This window comes from Lonchura striata, chromosome 8 (assembly GCF_046129695.1).
Source record: "Lonchura striata isolate bLonStr1 chromosome 8, bLonStr1.mat, whole genome shotgun sequence".
Lineage (NCBI taxonomy): Eukaryota > Metazoa > Chordata > Aves > Passeriformes > Estrildidae > Lonchura > Lonchura striata.
Genome location: NC_134610.1, coordinates 26,346,066 through 26,364,047, shown reverse-complemented (window position 1 = coordinate 26,364,047; position 17,982 = coordinate 26,346,066). Strand labels below are relative to the sequence as shown.

Sequence of the window (17,982 nt, the reverse complement as noted above, 5' to 3'; positions counted from 1 at the left end):
CCCTGGAAATGAAAGCAGGCAGAGGTCACCTCAACATAGATTAAATTCAGCTATTAATTAAATTATTCAGTTATTGGATTAAGAGAAACAAGGTACATTGATCCCATAGTTGCTTTTCCCTGGGAGGAGAGATTGGTAACAGTCTCTTTAATTTCAGTATTCTGACCATGATTGTAGTTTTTCTTTTGCCTCTTTGATAGAAGTGTTGCCAGCATATAGAGTAGTGCTAATTGAAGGGTATTACCCCTTCACAGTTCATTGTCCAGCAGAACCACCTCTATGCAATTCTTTCTGAAACATTCTTACTGCCCAGCACTTCAAAAAGGAGCTGTATGGTTTACTTTTTATTGTTTAGCTAAGAAATACACTAGCTGTGTTTTCCCTAATCTAACTCTTTTAGGGGTACCAGAATGAATGGTACCCCTAAATGCTAAAAATAATTGCTGTTTTTTCATCCCAAGAAGTGGAGTTGGAGTTCAGGCCTGCTTAGTATCTGCTGAGCAGACCAAAATCCCACTGATAATGTGCTTTGGGCTACAGTAAAACTAAGCCAGGTAATATTCAAAGCAAAATTAGGTTCATAGCAGCTGTCTCCTGCAGGATGCATTGCAGAAGCAGCCATCAGCTTGAGATGTCATTCACCTGCCACCCAGATCAGCAGGAAGAGTCTCCATCTCATCTGGCAAAAAAGGGAAACGAGTGGCCCCAGTCTCTTCTGAGCAGCTCACAGTGAGTGGCTGCTTTTGGGCAGCCCCACAGCAGAGTGCACCAGACTGATCCCACACAGCTGAAGGCACCGGCCCTGCTGATGGAAGCAAAGCTCTTTAGCAATTAGGTCACAAGTCAATCCAGGAGCTGGTCACTTGTAGCTTCCAATTTAGTGTTCCTCAAGGGAGGACTTAAAAACCATCAAATTGCCTCCAGAGAGACTAGCCCTACTTAAAGCCCATTGAAGTGCACAGAAACTGTCAGTGAGTGGTTTATTCGAGCAGCCCAAGTGAAGTTCTAAATCCAAAGACCAAGATCTGGGCAGCCATCTGCACCCTGCCCAGGCGTCTGCTGCCTACTCCCAGCCATTTGCCAGCCTATGGGGACTTAATGAAGGGGGAATAGGCTGAATGGTGATAGGGCATGGAGAGGCCTTAACACACATCACTGGGGTCTCTTTTTTTTTTTTTTTTTCCCCTTTTTTGAAGGGCAGTAGAATCCAACAGCTGTACAGAACACATCCTTCACCTTTATCTTTAATTAAAATAGAGTTTATTAGCTTTTCTTTTAATACAAACATGAGAAAGGAAAACCACCTGAAGATGTAGTGTTATTTTCAGTATTGAATTGTGATCAATACCTGAAATGCCAAGTCCCATGGGTTTGGGAGCCAGGGGCTGGCACATTTGCATACTGCAAAAGGCTGTATGCAGCATTGGAACAGCTGAGTGCAGCCACACTGATGATGGCACTCACACAGCCCCACGCCCAAAGGCAGATGGACTTGTTTGTTCAGTGTAAGTTTTTGGGCCTTGGCCGTAAGAGGAAGTGCACAAAACCCGTGTCACTCGGAGGGAGATCTGCTCCTAGGACACTGCCTAGAACCTATTTGGATCCAAGAAGGGAAGATACTACAAAGACTTGTAACAGGAAGAGTCTATAATAATACTTATCCTGTTTAGAGTTCAGTTTCAGAGCTTGAAAGTAAGCTCTGTTCTAAAGTCTCAGAAAGAGCAAACCCCAAGCCTCTAGAGCAGTTGCACAAGGTAAATTCACTTTGGAAAAAAAAAAAAGGTTACAGAAAGCTTTTTGATAATTCTCAGTTGAACACAATATTTTTTCATCTACCTTGATAGGTAGTCCAGAATTCTCAAACTCATTATTGTCTCATTATGAATGTAACTTCCTTCCAGGAAACCAGGAGGAAGTTTCCTGGAAACTTCCTGAAAGTTTCCTGGATACCCAAGGAGAGTCAGATGGATGCACAATATCAGCTTTAGGAACTCATTGTATATAGCACAAGAGATCTGCAGTAGAACTCAGAGAAGCAGTGCTGCACACACGCCATTCACCACTGGATTGCTACACTGTTTGGGATGGTGATGATGTTTCCAGACCAACTTTTTCATTCAATGCCTCAGAAAAATACACAGATTACATCTCTTCCAGAGCAATATAAGTATTAGAAAATGAGAGAAGCACCATAATTCACAAGAAATGCAGCATGGACCCTATACATTTTAACAATACATTAAAACCATATCTCTGCCCCCAGTCAAAACATTCAAAGTCTTTTGACAATCTTTACTGGAGTGAAGTTATGGGTGCAGAGATGGAATTCCTTCCTGCTGGGCAGCTTCTTGGTGTGAACACATCACCAATAATAGCAGCTTTTAGTAGCCAAACCAGGGAAAAGCCATCAACACAAGTCTATGCTACTCTTCAGCTCCAGAGTGGCTTTATACTTTAGGAGTCCCATGTGTTGTTTTTGTTAACACTGCACTGACCTGAAATACAAATGCAGTGAAGACTCTGGATGACAGGGGAGAAGAGGGAAGAACATTGTAACTATAGTCATGTGGTTAGTGTTTAAATTCTAAAATTTAAAACTACTTATTATTAAAAACCTCAAGAGTTCACAGCTATAGGCCTACATAGTAAGCAAACGTCTGTGGGGGAGACAAGTTTGTTTTTGCACCTCTGGATACATTAGGAGGAGGAGAGAGCTGATTTGACAAAGGTCTTGTCTTTTGCACCAAGTATGTTCCTCAAGCTCTGGGCTCCCTGGGCTGACTCTCCCACTTCCCCTTGCTGGAAGACACCATCACCGCTGGCTCGTGTGCATGGAGTGGTGGATTCCTCCGGCTCCTGTGGGTGCTGGTTCCTGGTGCTGCACCCTGCTCTCTCCTCAGGAGAGGATGGCATTAGAACGGCGGATACCAACTAAGTTATCAGCACTGAAAGATCGTCTCATAGCAGCTTTTGACAAGTCTTTGTATTTGTCTTCACACAGCCGGGAGATTGCCTGGACACCACAGACAGACACAAAATGAAAAGTCCACATTAGGAAAGTTTCAATGTTCCATGGGAGGTTTTACAAGTGCAATACCAACAGCACAGGTGCTCTGCAGCAGTGACACTTCTGGCTTTTATCCAGAATGACAATAAATAAGGCCTACTCTGCAGGGAAAATAGTAATGGGGTCTGTCCCCAGGTAAACATGAATTCCAGCCATCAGAAAGGTAGACCTAAAGAAGGTGAGTGGTTTCCACATACAAGTATCTTCCTTATTTCACTAATCTCACTCTCTAATGAAAAACTTGGATCCTTCAGACTGAAGTTTGTGGAGGTTATGTTGAAAATCACCCCTAGTAGCTGGGTCTGGTGCATGCAGCAGCACAAAAATTTTATTTTAACAGCACAGAAATTCACACAGGCATTTCTCTGAGAGAAAAGGTTCAAACTGAAAATGTTTCTGTGCTCCCTTGGACATCTTACCCTTGGCCACTCAGGGTAAGCAAGCCAAGGAAATGAATTTCTACTAGGGTGTCTGTTTTGCCTTTACTCCCAACATATTCTTTATTCTTTCGTAACAGGATCACCCCCATGATCTGAGATGGAAGGGCAGCCATGGTACTTTATTATAGCAATTAAATATTAGCACGTGTAGACAATCTAGTGTTGAATTGCTTTTTCACCCATTTATTGGCTTGCCTCTGCCCTGCTTATCTAGCTATTCTAGTAACAAGCTGAATTATTTAAATTCTAATAACACAATTATCAAAAAAATACTGTGTCTCCTCCCTTGCAAGGCCTATTTCTGATTGGAGCCTTCAGGCATTATCAATGCAAATTAATAAGGATACCTGTAATAAAAAAGTCAAACTGAATTTCAGCCCTGAACATTTACTTCCATTAATAATTTACCACTTATCACCAGATGAACTTTCAGAGTCCTGTGATCAGCTACAAGCCTACACCTTCCCTTTAAGGCAGCACCCATTCAGCACAGCCCAGTGTTCTGCAAGTTCAAAAGGTGAAAAGCACTCTGAGCATGAATAAAGTTCTAAGTGTATTTTAAAATAATTATTTACATTTATTTCTGCCGACCTTCTGGAGGCATGCATTTGGCTCAAGAGTGGCATTCTTTGAGACACTGGCGGCATGAGCTCCTGGTGCAAGACCAGACAGACTCTCCATCCTGCTTTAATGCTAGCACATCAATCACACAGCAACCTGTGTTGACATATTTAGCCCCAGTTGCCCATATGGTGTAAATCAGTTTTCAGTTTCTGGAATTCACTAATTCACTGCTTTATACAGGCTCCTATCAGCTGCTTATGTGCTTCTAACCAAAAGGTAGAATTAAAAAATTTAGCAAATAATCTAAATATTTATCACATTTCAAAATTAACCCCCAAAATGTTCAATATACATGCATTAGTAAGTGAATGATAGCAAATTACATATTGGTCTGAAAATTACTCTGGTTTTAAATACCAAGCCCCCAAATACTAAGAAAGAAGAAACAAAACAGGCTCACAATCTGTAAATCATCCACTTATGCCCTGGCACTGAGCAGTTCAGTAAACAATTTCCTGTGGACTATGAACTGCCCTACAACCACATTTACAATTAGTGACAGTGTTAGCTTAGAGTGCAAGTAACAAGGGTGAGACAAAGCAGAAGAGCTGCACTGCTTAACTGTAAATAGAAGAATTCATAGGCATATCATACTTATCATTCCAAAGGACCAGGAGGGATCCCACTTACTCCTGAAGTTCAGGCACTTATGGGACAAAATAAAATCCCTAGCCCTTGGCAGAATATCGGGGGTGGACAATGGAACAATATAAGCCAAGAATCTGCAGCACACCCCTCTCTGAAAGGGACTGTGGTATCAGTGTGTACAGGGCCTGTGGTAATGCTTTTGTTGAAAGGTCAACAAAACAACATGCAGAGTCATCAATTAAACCTGGACAGATGAAAGGTTGCATTGATCCAACAAGAAATTTCCCTGAGAACCCAGGTAATTTGTATATTTTCAAAATGTCTTGCATACCTCCAGCAACTAGGAAGACTGACTCTGCAGAAATTAAAGCTTTTTAAAATGAGCCTTCATGCCAAGAAGGCTGCAGGGCCTCCCCACAAGGGCAGCTTTTCTATGGAGTAGAAAGGGACAGTAATCTGCATTTACACTCCCCTGGGCATTCTGAAGGATTCCCAAGAAGGGGCTACTCCAAAAGTTTATCTTAAAGCAACATTTCTCTGGAAAGGTGGGAAGCCAAAACTTATTTCTGCAGCTGCCCCCAGACAAATTGTTTATTAAACCACGAGAGGAGAAAGAGTGCTCCCTCTAAAAACAGCTGTGCAGTGGGATGCAGTGGGAAACCTTCAGCTGGTAGTATTTAGAAGGGTCTGAGTGTGACTGTCTCTAGGTGCTTGGAATACAGACTGTGACCAGGGAGGGACAGACAATCCATTACTCATGACACTAATCCTTTCAATCATATGTAGCCTAGAACTACGGTTCCCAAAATAGCATCCATTTTATTTTGCTATCTGCTAGACTTTTGTAATCTCTTCCAAAACCTTTCCTTTTCTCAGAGTTCTAGCTTAGCCTATGCATGGTTTTAGAAGTGCTAACTGTATTTATAAAGAGGTTAAATTACCCTATAATATACTAATCTAAAAGCTTTTTAGTTTTTCTAACTGCCACTTAACATGATTAGCAACAGATGCTCTTACTACTTATACAAGACAGAGGAGTCCCCTGCTCAGCCACTCTCAGACCATTTACCTCCAGCTTCTGTGCTCTCTCTTTACTGAGAGGCTCCAGCAGAAAGCTCAGGTTATTGTCATCTGCTAGAGAGCGAAGATCAAAGTAGTATTTGGCGTAAACACTGGCAGGAACATTGATATTAAACTGCAGCAGCTCCAAGAAGTGTCTTTCCATCTCGTTCCTAGGAGGCGTAAGGGACAGGAGACAAAGGAAAAAAAAGATTGTTTTAGCTGGCTGAAAAGCTGAAGAGACCTCAACCTTGTTTTAAACCCAGCAACTTTGAAACAGGTCACTGAGAGCTCTGCATTATTAGTTTCAAGAGACAGGTCATTCATTCCCTGGTGCTGGAAACAAGGTGCAGGTTTTGAGTCCTGGCACCTCCGGCTCGGCGCGGAAGGCAGTGCCCTGCCGTGCACTCGCTGGGCTGAGCGGGGAGGTTCATTCTTCCGAGTTCCATTAGTGCAGCTGTACAATTCATGCGCCATTCTCACTCTCATACGGCCCCACACTATAGTGATCAGATGAAAGGAATGATGTATGCTGTTTATTAGCTCTGAAGAACTTGCAGACATTTTCACCAGCCTGATAACAGGAAGGGGGTTTATTGAAGCAGAGGCGGACTAACAAAAGGAGTAGGCAGATCACCACGGCAACAAATGGATCTATGAAGAGCTGCTGCTATTATCTCACAGAAAAAAGCCTCTTGAAGCAACATGGATTCATCTCCAATAAATAAATAAATAAGCAGCATTAGGTGGGAGAAGGAATTTTCTCCTCAATAGCATTAGGCAGGATAACAAAAGTACTATGTCAAAGGGCACTGTCCAGTTTTACTCTCTTGTCTGTTTTCACTGGGCAAAATACTTGGAGGAAAGCGTGGAGAGTGCCATGACATGAAAAAAAAACACTTCAGCTACTGTAATGTGGTCAGCTAAATCAGAGATGTTCTACAGAGGAAAAACAGTATTTTAGAAATTTACCTAAAAAGAAACTGGTGGTACATAAACGCAACAATTCAGTTCAACAACTCAACAACAGCCCCTACAGGTAGCAAATCTGCTCCAACAGAATTTAGCAGCTGTATAGGCCAGCTGTGAATACACCAGAAGATGAGTTGCACCAAGTCAGCATCAAGTTTGCTACTGCTTTTTTGGGAGCTTTTAAAATGGATGCTTTACCTATCAGTGCGGGGGTCAAAGAAATCAAGGAATCATCTGTGTTGTCCTGTATTGGGTGGTGGGTCTCAATATGAATAGCAGCTTTGTGTTTCTTTCTAGCATAGCAGACTTGAGTATCATTGAACCTAGTGCCAAAATTAATTTCCTGTTCATATGGTCATAAGCCTATAGAAATGTAAATCAGATAATGTTTTGATGATCAGCTGATCAGAGCTTGATTTACCCTGTAAGTAAATGCTCTTCACTGCCCCTTTTGTACTCACTAGGCTAATACATTTTAATTCTGTATAAATACAATTCTTCATTGGATTAACAAGTCTATTAATAGTGGTTTAAAACCTGGGAAAGGATAATGCCCATGTATTTTCTGTGCCTTATTTACAAATATATGTAGCCTAAAGAGTGAACAGCATGTGTCCCCTTACAAACAATCATGGCAAGATTAGCAGCTGTACTGTTTTCAGCAATAATGAATTTGGTCTCATCAAAGCTAGCAAGTTCTGACAAAGGATGACTTCCAAATGTCAACTGAATTTCCTTAGTTTTTTGTTTTGTTTAACTTATTTCTAATGGGGAAAAAATCAATCTCCTGAAACCCAAAAGAAAAATGTCTTTTATTAAAAAAACCTCACCTTTGCCTTGGGAAAATAGAAAAGGGCTTGTTAAGATAAACACTTCAGCTATGTTGAGTAGGATGAGGCAAAGGCAAATGACCACATGTGGCAGTTGCCAGGCCTGGATCTTGTATCCCTTCAGAACCTGAGAGCCCCCAGCTCCTGCCCTAACAAAGCTGTTGGGGTACTGCCAGCACAACTCTGAGCAGTGGGGGGACAGTTTGGTGGGGAGGAGATGCACCTGTGCTGCCTTCACAAGGGGTGCCTGGCTTGTAAGCACACACACACAGATTTGCAAACTGGGTGAACTAAATCAGATATAAAACCTTCTGCTGGTTCCAGAGTGGTGCAGCCCCTGTGCTTGGCTTGCAGAGGGTTCAACAAGAGCATCTCACAGGTTAGTGAGATCATTCCAGATACAGAGAGCCAAGAGGAGAGTACAGAGGAGCTCACAAACAAAACTTGCCACCAGTTCCTGTAGGTAGGCTGTTCCTGCACAGGAATGGCACACCCAGAGAGCAACACCTGGTAGAATCCTGCCAAGAAGTCTTCAGCTGCAGAGCTGCTGGGATTTTGGGTGGATTTTTTGGCAGCATCACCAGCCATCTCCAACATTAGAATGCAACTGTGACTGAAATCCTTTGCCAATTATTTTCTCTAACTCTTGTATTTGGAATACTCATTATCAAATGACTGGTTTAAAAAATACTGCAGCTACTAAAACTCACAATAACTATGTACCAACCATGAATTGAAAGTAGGCTTGTAAACTTAAAACGACTTTACCAAGTATTTGAAGCACTTTTCCAAGGTCCCTATAATGGTGATGTTATCCACCCAAGGAATGGTGAAGTCTGCCTAGCTGCAGAGCCTGGGAAGAACAACACCCTGTGCCACTATCAGGAACCTAAATTCAAAGGTCTAAATCATCTCAAATGAGATGGTATTACAAAAATCCCATCCTCAAATTGGAGGGGAAAAAAAGCACCTAAATTCCATGTATTTTCCTTACCATCATCACTGCTTTGAAAATGCAAGTACTGACAATTTCAGGAGACCCAGCACTGGCAGCGGAGCATAAATATCCTGCTTGTTACAGATATTTTCTGTGCTATCAATTTGGTTTGCCCCAAATAGGGCTAGAAGAAGAGACATCAAAAAGGGTAAGATGTACACTCCAGCACTTCTGGCTTTGCTGACCCCACTTCAGCCATCTCAGAGTTATTTGCAGCAATACTTAAAGTATGTTCCTCAGATAGATGAGTACTTGGGGCCAGGCTAAGTGGAGATGCACATTGTACAAAATCACTAATCATGCTTTCCTGAAAGCAGGGCTGGCAATATCTTGCATTTTGAGATAAAGAACTCCCAGGTAAGGGGTATGTATAAAACAAGTCACAGTGGTTGCTGTTTAAGATGTGAAATAATTTAAATAATAAAAATTGTTTTGGTCCCTCATTTTTAGAAATACAGTCCCCCACTTAAAAGGATGAAAACTAGATATTCATCCTCTTAAAGAGTCCCAAATGAATAATTACTTACTGTATTTGAAACATTAGTTTGGCCTGAATCCAGGGAAGAGAGCTTAGGGCAAGAATACTGCCCCATGACACAGCCAGCCTCCCAGTGCTGTGCCAGAGCTCTGCCAGCTCAGCCTGCTCCTGTGCTAGAACTGTCACTGCACAGCCCTGGACACATGCTCAGGGCACAGCACTGTGATTAAGCTCAAACACACACAAAGCACGTCATGACAGCAAGGCCAGAAAGCCTGGTGTTTTAAGCTGGATTTGTGTCATTTTTACCTAGGATAATAAGAGAAACAGGAGAACAAGCTAGCAAATAAATGTTTCAACTTTGTGAGAAGGAATTTAACAGAAAACCTAATGGGCCAACTACACTCCACATAAACACACCTCCAGCCCAAAGTATGAGCCTGGAGCCATGAGGATGAATATCTTCCCATACTGCAGAATTTGGCTTAAAGCTGAGTGCAGCAAGAAAAGACAGCAGATTCAAAATTTCTGAAAAACAGAAATGGACATCTAAGACAAAAATACATCTAAGGAACAGCCTTCTCTTAGAAAAAGTATTAAGACTGAGGACTTTGTTTTCAGTACTGTAAGCACATCTAAGAACCTACCCAGAGAGGATAAGCTGTAGCAGTGGCTGTGTGTAACACAGGCAACCATAACTACCCACACAACACCTGCCTGCCACCAGCAGCACCAGAGTTCAGACCTTGAGATGTTTAGGCCTTAACTGGATACACAAGCACACATGAAAGTCCCAAGTTTGCTTTACCTTGCAATTCTTCAAATTCTAAAACAGAAAAGGCAGGGGACAAATTTAGTTCACTCTTTTTTCCCTTCTAAAAAACCTTTTGATAAGACTATAAATTGGGCAGTTTAGTTCCATGGCTCATCACTGAGATAAAGAAGGTAAAGAAAACTAACTTCGACGTCACTCATGCAAGTCATTAAAATTATTAATAGAGATTTGTCTCAAAGTAGGGCAATTATCCAAAGTTTCTTGAGGTGAAAGAGAGAATGAGGCCAGACACTAAATATACACCTCATATATTTATATATATATCCTAGCAACAAAAATAGATTTTTTCAGCATGATCACGTGTTGCTTAAAAATCCATAAGCAAACAAAAAAAAAACCCCACACAAAAAAGCCCCAAAACCCCCACCATTGTATACTACCTGAACCTTGCAACTTACATGTCTTCAACAGTAATGTCCTTCAGTATTTGGCAATAATCCACATTCCACACAGCTTGATCGTCCCAGACTTTAGAAGCCAGCAGAATAGCTCCTAGGACTATCCTCTTCCAGTTACTAGGGCATATGTCAATCTCTGCATAGGTTAAAAGCCTTTCCAAATAAACCTATACAAAGAAAGAGAGAGAAAAAAAAACAAACAACAAAACCCCACAACTGAATGTGTGTAATTAAGACCTGGAGGAGAGCTGAGTAGCAAACATGCCAGTCCAATAGGACTATTTATTACTGTTAAGCGTGTCAACATATGTATCAACTACTTACACTTAAGAATCCAAATTTTCAGGAGTTACAGGTTCCATTTTTTTACTTTCCCCCAAGAGCTGGACCACCAGGTTGCACAATAGCTAGTGAGGTGAGAGTTCTGAGCAATGAGTGCTGCTCCTTCAGGGAGGCACTGCTACAGCTCTGTCACCCAGTCACACATCACTGGCAGGTTCTCATTAGGGCCTGCCTGGATGGCAGATCACTCAACATCACATTAGCCTTTCATCCTGGTTAAGGTTCAGCACTTGTAGCTTAACAGGAAGTGCTAAAACCTGCATTTGGTCTCTAGTGATGGGACAAAGATGTGTTAATCACTGTCTTTCCACAATGAAAGGCCTTTAGTGCTATTTCTGTCTTACCCTGTAGAACAGACTTCAATCCCTTCATCTCCATCACCAACTGCTTCGGCAGTGAGACATGCCCAAGTCCAAAGATGTGCCTTGGTCTTTTCCTCCCATGAGATCTCACACCAACTCCCTCTCTTCCTTCAAAGTTCTCTACTATTCACACTCCTATAATGATCCATGTACTAAGAAATATGCACTTTCAAATTTGAATATATTTTTTTTTAAATTTTCTATACTCCCATCTAAATCCAAGTTTCTAATGTAGCTTCAGATAAATTAGTGGGTAAGGGAAGCTCCACCTATTAAGGGCTAAGGGAAGGATTAATCTTTGTCACTGAGTTCTCTCCATGCTTTCTTGCTTGCATTCTTGGCTTGTAGCCTTCAAATAACCTAAAGGTGTTCCTATAATAACAGGGCCATCTAGTGGTAAAATTTACTTTAAAAACTAACTCCATTTTTTGTAAACACTTCACATAGTTTGCCCAGGGTTAGCTGTCATCTTGTTCTGTCAAAATTGCTCGCCTGTCTTTGAAAAAGCAGAAACCTTCAACTACTTTCAGAGTTTCAACAGCTCGTAAATATTTAGCTTTTTAAATTACTCACTTCCTTATTAAAGGGAGTCCCTCAAGCTAAGTTTGCTTAATTGCTATACTGTCTTTTGGTGACAGTTCTGTTCTCCTTTCACACTGTTTTTCAGAAAGAAGCCACAATGAAGACTGAAGTTTAGTGTGCAACAAAGTGTAGTTTGAGAGACAGTCTAAAATAGCAATTATACATGTTATGGTATTTAAATTTCCTTTCATATATACATGCGCACACACACACATTTAATTTATATATATATAATCATTGTCAGTGATAAATTTTTTATCCATCATGCTTTCTGAAATCAAACAACGCATTGTAATGAGATTATTATCTTAATATTGTTCTTAAATTCTAAGTACCTCTATCTCACATGGGGAAAAAAGTTATAGCCTCTTTGGCTTAATTAAAAAAAAAGTTTGGTAGAAAGATGGAAATGATTGAAGGACATGAAAATGAGAAAGATCCTCTCCTAGAGTTCCTAAAGGATTGACTCTTGATCCCTTGAGGCAGTTGTGGTTAATATGAACTCAAAACTAACACCTTCCCCTCTACACACTGAAATAAAAAATGTCTTTGTGTATGATCTAATCAGACCCCACTGTTTACAGCATCCCACTGTTCTGCTCTACTCAAGCTTCTTCAGGAAGTTATGTATTATGAGACAAACAGGGTTTTATAGGGCAAGTAATTAAGCATTACATATTTATATACAGAAAAGGGAACTGCCCTTTTATTTAGTCACTTCTGTGACTACTTAGCAATCTATAATGAACTCACTTGTCCTGTGCTGTCATTAATAGGGTTTCATGAGATACTCTTTAACTCTTTAAATGCCAGTTCAGGGCAGATCTCTTAATGAGAGGGGAAAGGCCTCCTACAGCTCGAGCTGCAGCACTGCCCTTACCAGTGTCACTATTGCACATTCCGCCGTCAGCTGCGCCGCGCTGAAGAGCGTCCGAACAAACCGGTAGATGTGCTTGTGGTCAGGGTCATGCTTGTAGTAGTCATCTGGCACTTCTTCCCGCTGAAAGAAAGGTTTTGGAATTACTGAAAAGCTGTCTACTTAACACTGACTCTAAAGAACAGGTTGTTTCTTCTCACCGAGGTGTATACACCCATTTCCTGTTACAGAGGCAGAACAGAATTATACCCTGAAAGAAGCAGCCTTGCAATATTGCAAACATTCCAAATAAAACACAGTAGCTTTAGGTGGTATCTCTCTTCTGGACACTTGTTTCATCTGTAGGGCCAACAGGAAAGAGAATGAACTACCATCATCACTGCTAGGTGCTAACTATTGTCCATGGAACATTCTTCAGACTGGAAGAGATGTAAAAAAAAATGCTTCTCCCAGCAAGAAAATCACAGGTATATACACACCAGGGAAACAATGGCTCTTCAAAAGGCAAAATTAACAGACTTCATAAGACTCCTCTTCCAGCTGAGGAAGCACTGAAGAACACGTGGCAATAATTCTGTGACGTGCAGAACTAAGAAGTAATTTACACTGTCTTCAAAGGACTCACTCGTGAGAGCCTCCAGAAAGACAATGAACTACTAGATTTAACTCTGGCACAGTGCTAAACTGTTTCTAAACAAAGGGGAGAAGAAAAGCTCAGAAATAAACAGTCTGTAAAAGCAATCCTAAAGTAAGTGTTTGAGATACATTCTGATATTTAGCACTTTTTTTGGAGGGATGAAACTTCAAGAGCTCCAACTCTGCACACTGGTTCTGCAAGATACTGAATAGATCTCTGTCTACAGTTCAAGTTAGGCCTACAGTATGGTCAGGACAGCAGCTGAGAACAGCATACCTGCTTGACACTAAGCTAGTGGTTGTAAGGTAAGTAAAGCAGTGTCTTCCTGTGGTTTTGTAGTTTAAAATAGCTGGGGAGCACTGTCAAGTGAAATGGAGAGTTAAGTTAACTTAGTACTGCTCACAGAACCTTCTAATACACCACTAACCAACAGAAGTTATCTCTGCAAGGGGGACATGCAACATTAGGAACAGCATGAGCAGGAACACTGCTCATTCCTGTGCTACACATGGTACAAAAGCACATCTGGAAATACATTTTTGCTGACTGTATGTCCTGAGATAACCCACAATGGTATCGTATTCCTCATCTATCTGTGCCCAAAAACTGTCACTGTTGCTTTAGGACCCTGCTGCAGGAAGCTGGGGATGGCTGGGTGCTATCCCAGGTGCTTTTAAACTTGGCTCTGGAAGGCAGCTGGGCCCTGCTGCTGTGTGGTCTTGGCTTTGATGGCTGCTTGGTCTTGCCTTGAGCACAGGATTTGCCCATTCTGGGTTCTCTTTTTGGTGTTTTTTTTTTTTCCTGGTCTCAGAGAGACTGCAGTTAATGGCTTTCTCATCTTGGGAAGGGTATTTCTGGCATTTTGGGTCTCTCCTTGTTCCCACAGGGTGTGAGATTCAGCAGTTTGGTATTTAGCAGTTATTTACTGTTAGATTTTGCCTGTTGCTGTTTTGTTTGTTAGTAAATTGGGTTTTTTTCCCCTTACATCTACTTGTGTTCATTTCTTATTGGTAGGAAGGGACTAGTTGAACCTATACAGGGAGGCAAGTTATTCCAGTGTTCTCCTTTTAAATTGTCTTAAACCAAGACACTGGAAATGAGAAAGGAAGCACCAAGACTGGTATTTGTGACTAAATCCATGATACCGGTAACTGGGACCCATTAGGGTCAACAGAGCCGGGTTTGGACTCCTTGTGAGTGCATCTTTAGAAGACAAAGTGTTCAGAGATTTCTTCCTGCTAATTAACCTTTCTGAAGGAACAGTAGGTACCCAGGCAAAACACCATTGCTATAGAAACTAACAAGCCATGTGTGCCTTTCCCTCACAAGTGCGACAATCAGTTCTGGCTCTATTTCTGTCTGTATGCTGCAGTAAGATAGAAGAGACCTTTAAGTGTTCCCCAGAAGACACAATGATTTTCTTCTCATTAAACAGGAGGGAGGGTATATGAAAGGATCAAAGGATGTCAGGTTGTTAAATAAAGAAATTGTCTGATGGAGTTAATTTTACATAAATAATTTTGAATGTCAAACAATAGGTTCAGGCATTTAAATTTGTGGAAGAGGTTTTACAGCAACTTCTCTGAGCTAGAGAGAAGTTTGATAAGAGGATCCATATTTACCCCTGAAAGAATTTCCTACCAAGGTCATTGACATAGAAACCAAGAAAGAGAGAAGGATAAATAAGAGAAACCTGCAATTCTCTAATCCAATAAGCACTTTGTTTCTTCTGACCAATGAGTAAAGTGTAAACCTAGGAGATTTTAAAGAATGTATAAAAAGCATGCATGCTAGAATAAAAAAGACTTGAAGCCTTCTGAAAATGGAGTGTTGCTTTGAATTGTGACCGTCTCAACCACAACGTAACATAGTTTTGGTCCACCCTTTTTGATCTGAAGTGCTACAATCCATACAAGAAATCTTGAATACAGCTCTTGTCCTTTTTTAAAAAAATTGAATAAAGAGTTGTATTTACTTATATTGCACTGTACAATTCCTAGCACAGTTGTTCATATTTAGGGATGAAACTTTAACAAATTTAAAATACTAACTTGTTTATTAAAATCTCTTTATTAACAAGTGAGATCCATTAAATAGGCTATACTGCATTCACTCAGGTAAGTGCCAGAGCAAGTTCAATTTTTAAAGCTGCTGAATCTTTACTAAATTAATTTCACAAGAAAAACAAAGTAAGGCATGAAGCTAGGAGTGCTCAAACTGAATGTGAAAAGCACACATTCCACTCTTGAGCTTCCCTGTACTATGAGGTTTTGCATCTTTAAGAGTGTCTAAAAAGGTGCACCAGGACCAGACACATTAAAATCACATCCCAAATGCTCCTTGCTGTTACTGCCAGCAGCCTTACATGTATTTGCCTTAAAATGTTGCCTTTCCAGTTTCTAAAAGGCCAAACTCACTGTTGCCTACTTTGTGTGATGCTTCATGTACTACATTCTCCTGTCCGCAGTCATTTAAAAGGTTAGGCCCATATCTACTAACCATGTCTTCCTAAAGAAATAGAAAACACTTCTAATAAAGCAGTTATTAAAGAGGGGGAGAAAAGAGACGGACAACAAACTTCAGACACGAAATACAAAAGAACTGGGCACATGATTGTTTCTATATGTAGTCAAAGCATAAAAATCAAACACAGCTTGTAACATTTAGACTGGGCTCTATCCATGATCTAGCTGATCTCAGAAGACACTGCACTTTGTATTATATACAAAGACACAATTTAAGATCAATTTGATTGTGGCCTGGTGCTAATACATTTTTATGACTTATACCATATAAATCAAAATGTTACTGATATACACTCAGAGGACAAAAAAAATTACTTACTGTGAGAGGGTGAGATTTTTCATCAAAAATATCCAATGATCTATCAGAATCTCTACAAAACAAAAGTCTCTGGTTTAGCAATAAGACTTAATTGGTAATGCTACACTCTACTAAAAATTATTGTTCATTGAAAAGGATCAAGGGACATATTTTATAGTTCAACTTTCCCTAGAATATGGTATGGAGCTACTTTGTATTTTTGCAAAGCATTTAATGATGAGTCCTTACAATTAAATATTTAAGATGCTAAACCATGAATAGCTTTCCATGTTCTTGTATTATGCTTACTAAAGTTCTCCCCAAAACGTGAAACAAGGTGAAACTCATTAACAGCATTACTTCAAAAAGTCAGCTGTAATTCAGAAGCATATGCTGGAACTCGTTGTAATGGCAAGAGTGATTTGTACATGGACAGATTTCCTTCACCCACCAAAACTAATACCTCTGTACTGAGGAAAAGCTGAACAAAGTCCAAAGGCTAATTTGTGGTGAGTTAAGTGTGTTTTCCTCCCTCCCTGTTTTGGAGTTTTATGTGCCATTGGATGGGTGCATTACTAACCCTTCCACAGCTGCTCAAGAGGGGGTACAAAGAGAAAACAGATACAGCATAAAGTGCCAGAGTTTTCACCTCCTTTAAGTTTCACCAGCTGTCACTGAAGTGACCAAGGCCATATTTGACTCTATGATCCTGAGAGTTTTTTCCTAGTCTTAGTGAGTCTGTGATTTTATATCCCTGGTTCTAAAAGAAAGTAATTATATTTCAGCAAAGGACGAGTTCACTCACCTGTTCTTTATATGGTAGAATATTGCTAATGTTACACTAAAAAAAAAAAAAAAAAAAAAAAAAAAAAAAAAAAAAGACAAAAAGATTTAACAAAGCATTTTCCATGCACACTATTCCAACACAAAAGCTGTCATTCAGTGGAATGTTACAAATCCATTTTGCAGTGACCTTCCTCTCCCATCCGTAAGCACTACACATCTAATTTCTGATGTTTAACTGTCTGGACAGAAATTGGCCAAATAAAATCTGCCTGCCAAATTACTTTTAGATTAATTGTAAAAGATATTTGATATCAGATATTTGTGCAACAAAATAAGAGTTAAGTGACATTTTCAACATATACCTTAATTTCCTGATTAGATGGTATTTAGCGAAAATGTAGACTATTCCCAACTAAAATGTAAGTTCTCCTTGGTGTTACATACACCATTGCAGAGATTCTGCAGATGTTTTAACCCTGTCTAGTTGTCTAATTTAAGAACTGTCTATAAAAGAGAGTAAGAAAGATAGCATTATACCAGCATAATCCAAGAAGTGGACAAGAACAGATTTCAGTCTCTGCTAAGTGAGGCAACATCTACTGTGGCTAAATTTCAGATTCTTCATTCATGGTGGCAACAGGAGCACTGCCGTCACAGGACCCTATCATTTAAAGTTCTGATCTGCTGTCAAGTGTACAACACTTCAAAATGGCACAAGCATAATTTTTGGTTTTTGTTTTGTTTTTCTCTAGAAAAGGAGAAGTGACATGCTGCATACCTTTGTCTGTAACCAAATTTTAAAGTAACAAACCAACTTAGACATTTCCAAACTCTACTACACTATTCAGTAAAGCCTTCTTGGTCTTGATCTACTCAGCTTTCCGTTCCCCTCAAGCATGATGAAAACTCTTCTCAATTCTCAGCTGGTATCCTCTAAGTGCAAATAACTGACTTTCTGGTACCCAGAAAAATAGCAGCCATTTCCATTGGAGAACATAATTATCACCTACCTAAAATAACAAGTACGTGAAGAACAGGCAGAAAGGCCAGAGCTAAACCCTAAGTCAGCAATATGCTGGTTTTCAACAACTAGAGGGCAGACTAATATCACTTGAAAGTACCAAACACAGTCCTGCAACTTCTCCTGTAACTCCACACAAAATCCATTTCAAGTTTTCCCAGGTCAAGAATTTCTTGATTTGGCTTTCAGTGTGACCTAAACTCCCCATCTCAACACATACTTTCAAGCCCACAGTGCTGACACGCTTCTGCCCTGCCTCAAGTG

At 40.3% G+C, this 17,982-nt stretch overlaps 1 protein-coding gene across 1 annotated transcript in view; it reads right to left on the bottom strand.

The window, feature by feature from the left end:
• Nucleotides 1-1,237: 1,237 nt before the first annotated feature.
• The window catches only part of CCNYL1 (cyclin Y like 1), a 33,492-nt gene continuing 16,747 nt past the window's right edge, over nt 1,238-17,982 (bottom strand). Inside the window, exons 5-10 of the mRNA XM_031505379.2 lie at nt 16,717-16,752; nt 15,933-15,984; nt 12,455-12,574; nt 10,289-10,455; nt 5,789-5,951; nt 1,238-3,013 (exon numbers count right to left, since the gene is read on the bottom strand). Of these exons, the coding sequence (XP_031361239.1) occupies nt 2,897-3,013; nt 5,789-5,951; nt 10,289-10,455; nt 12,455-12,574; nt 15,933-15,984; nt 16,717-16,752 (655 nt within the window). The 3' untranslated portion in view covers nt 1,238-2,896. The remainder of the gene's footprint in view (nt 3,014-5,788; nt 5,952-10,288; nt 10,456-12,454; nt 12,575-15,932; nt 15,985-16,716; nt 16,753-17,982) is intronic.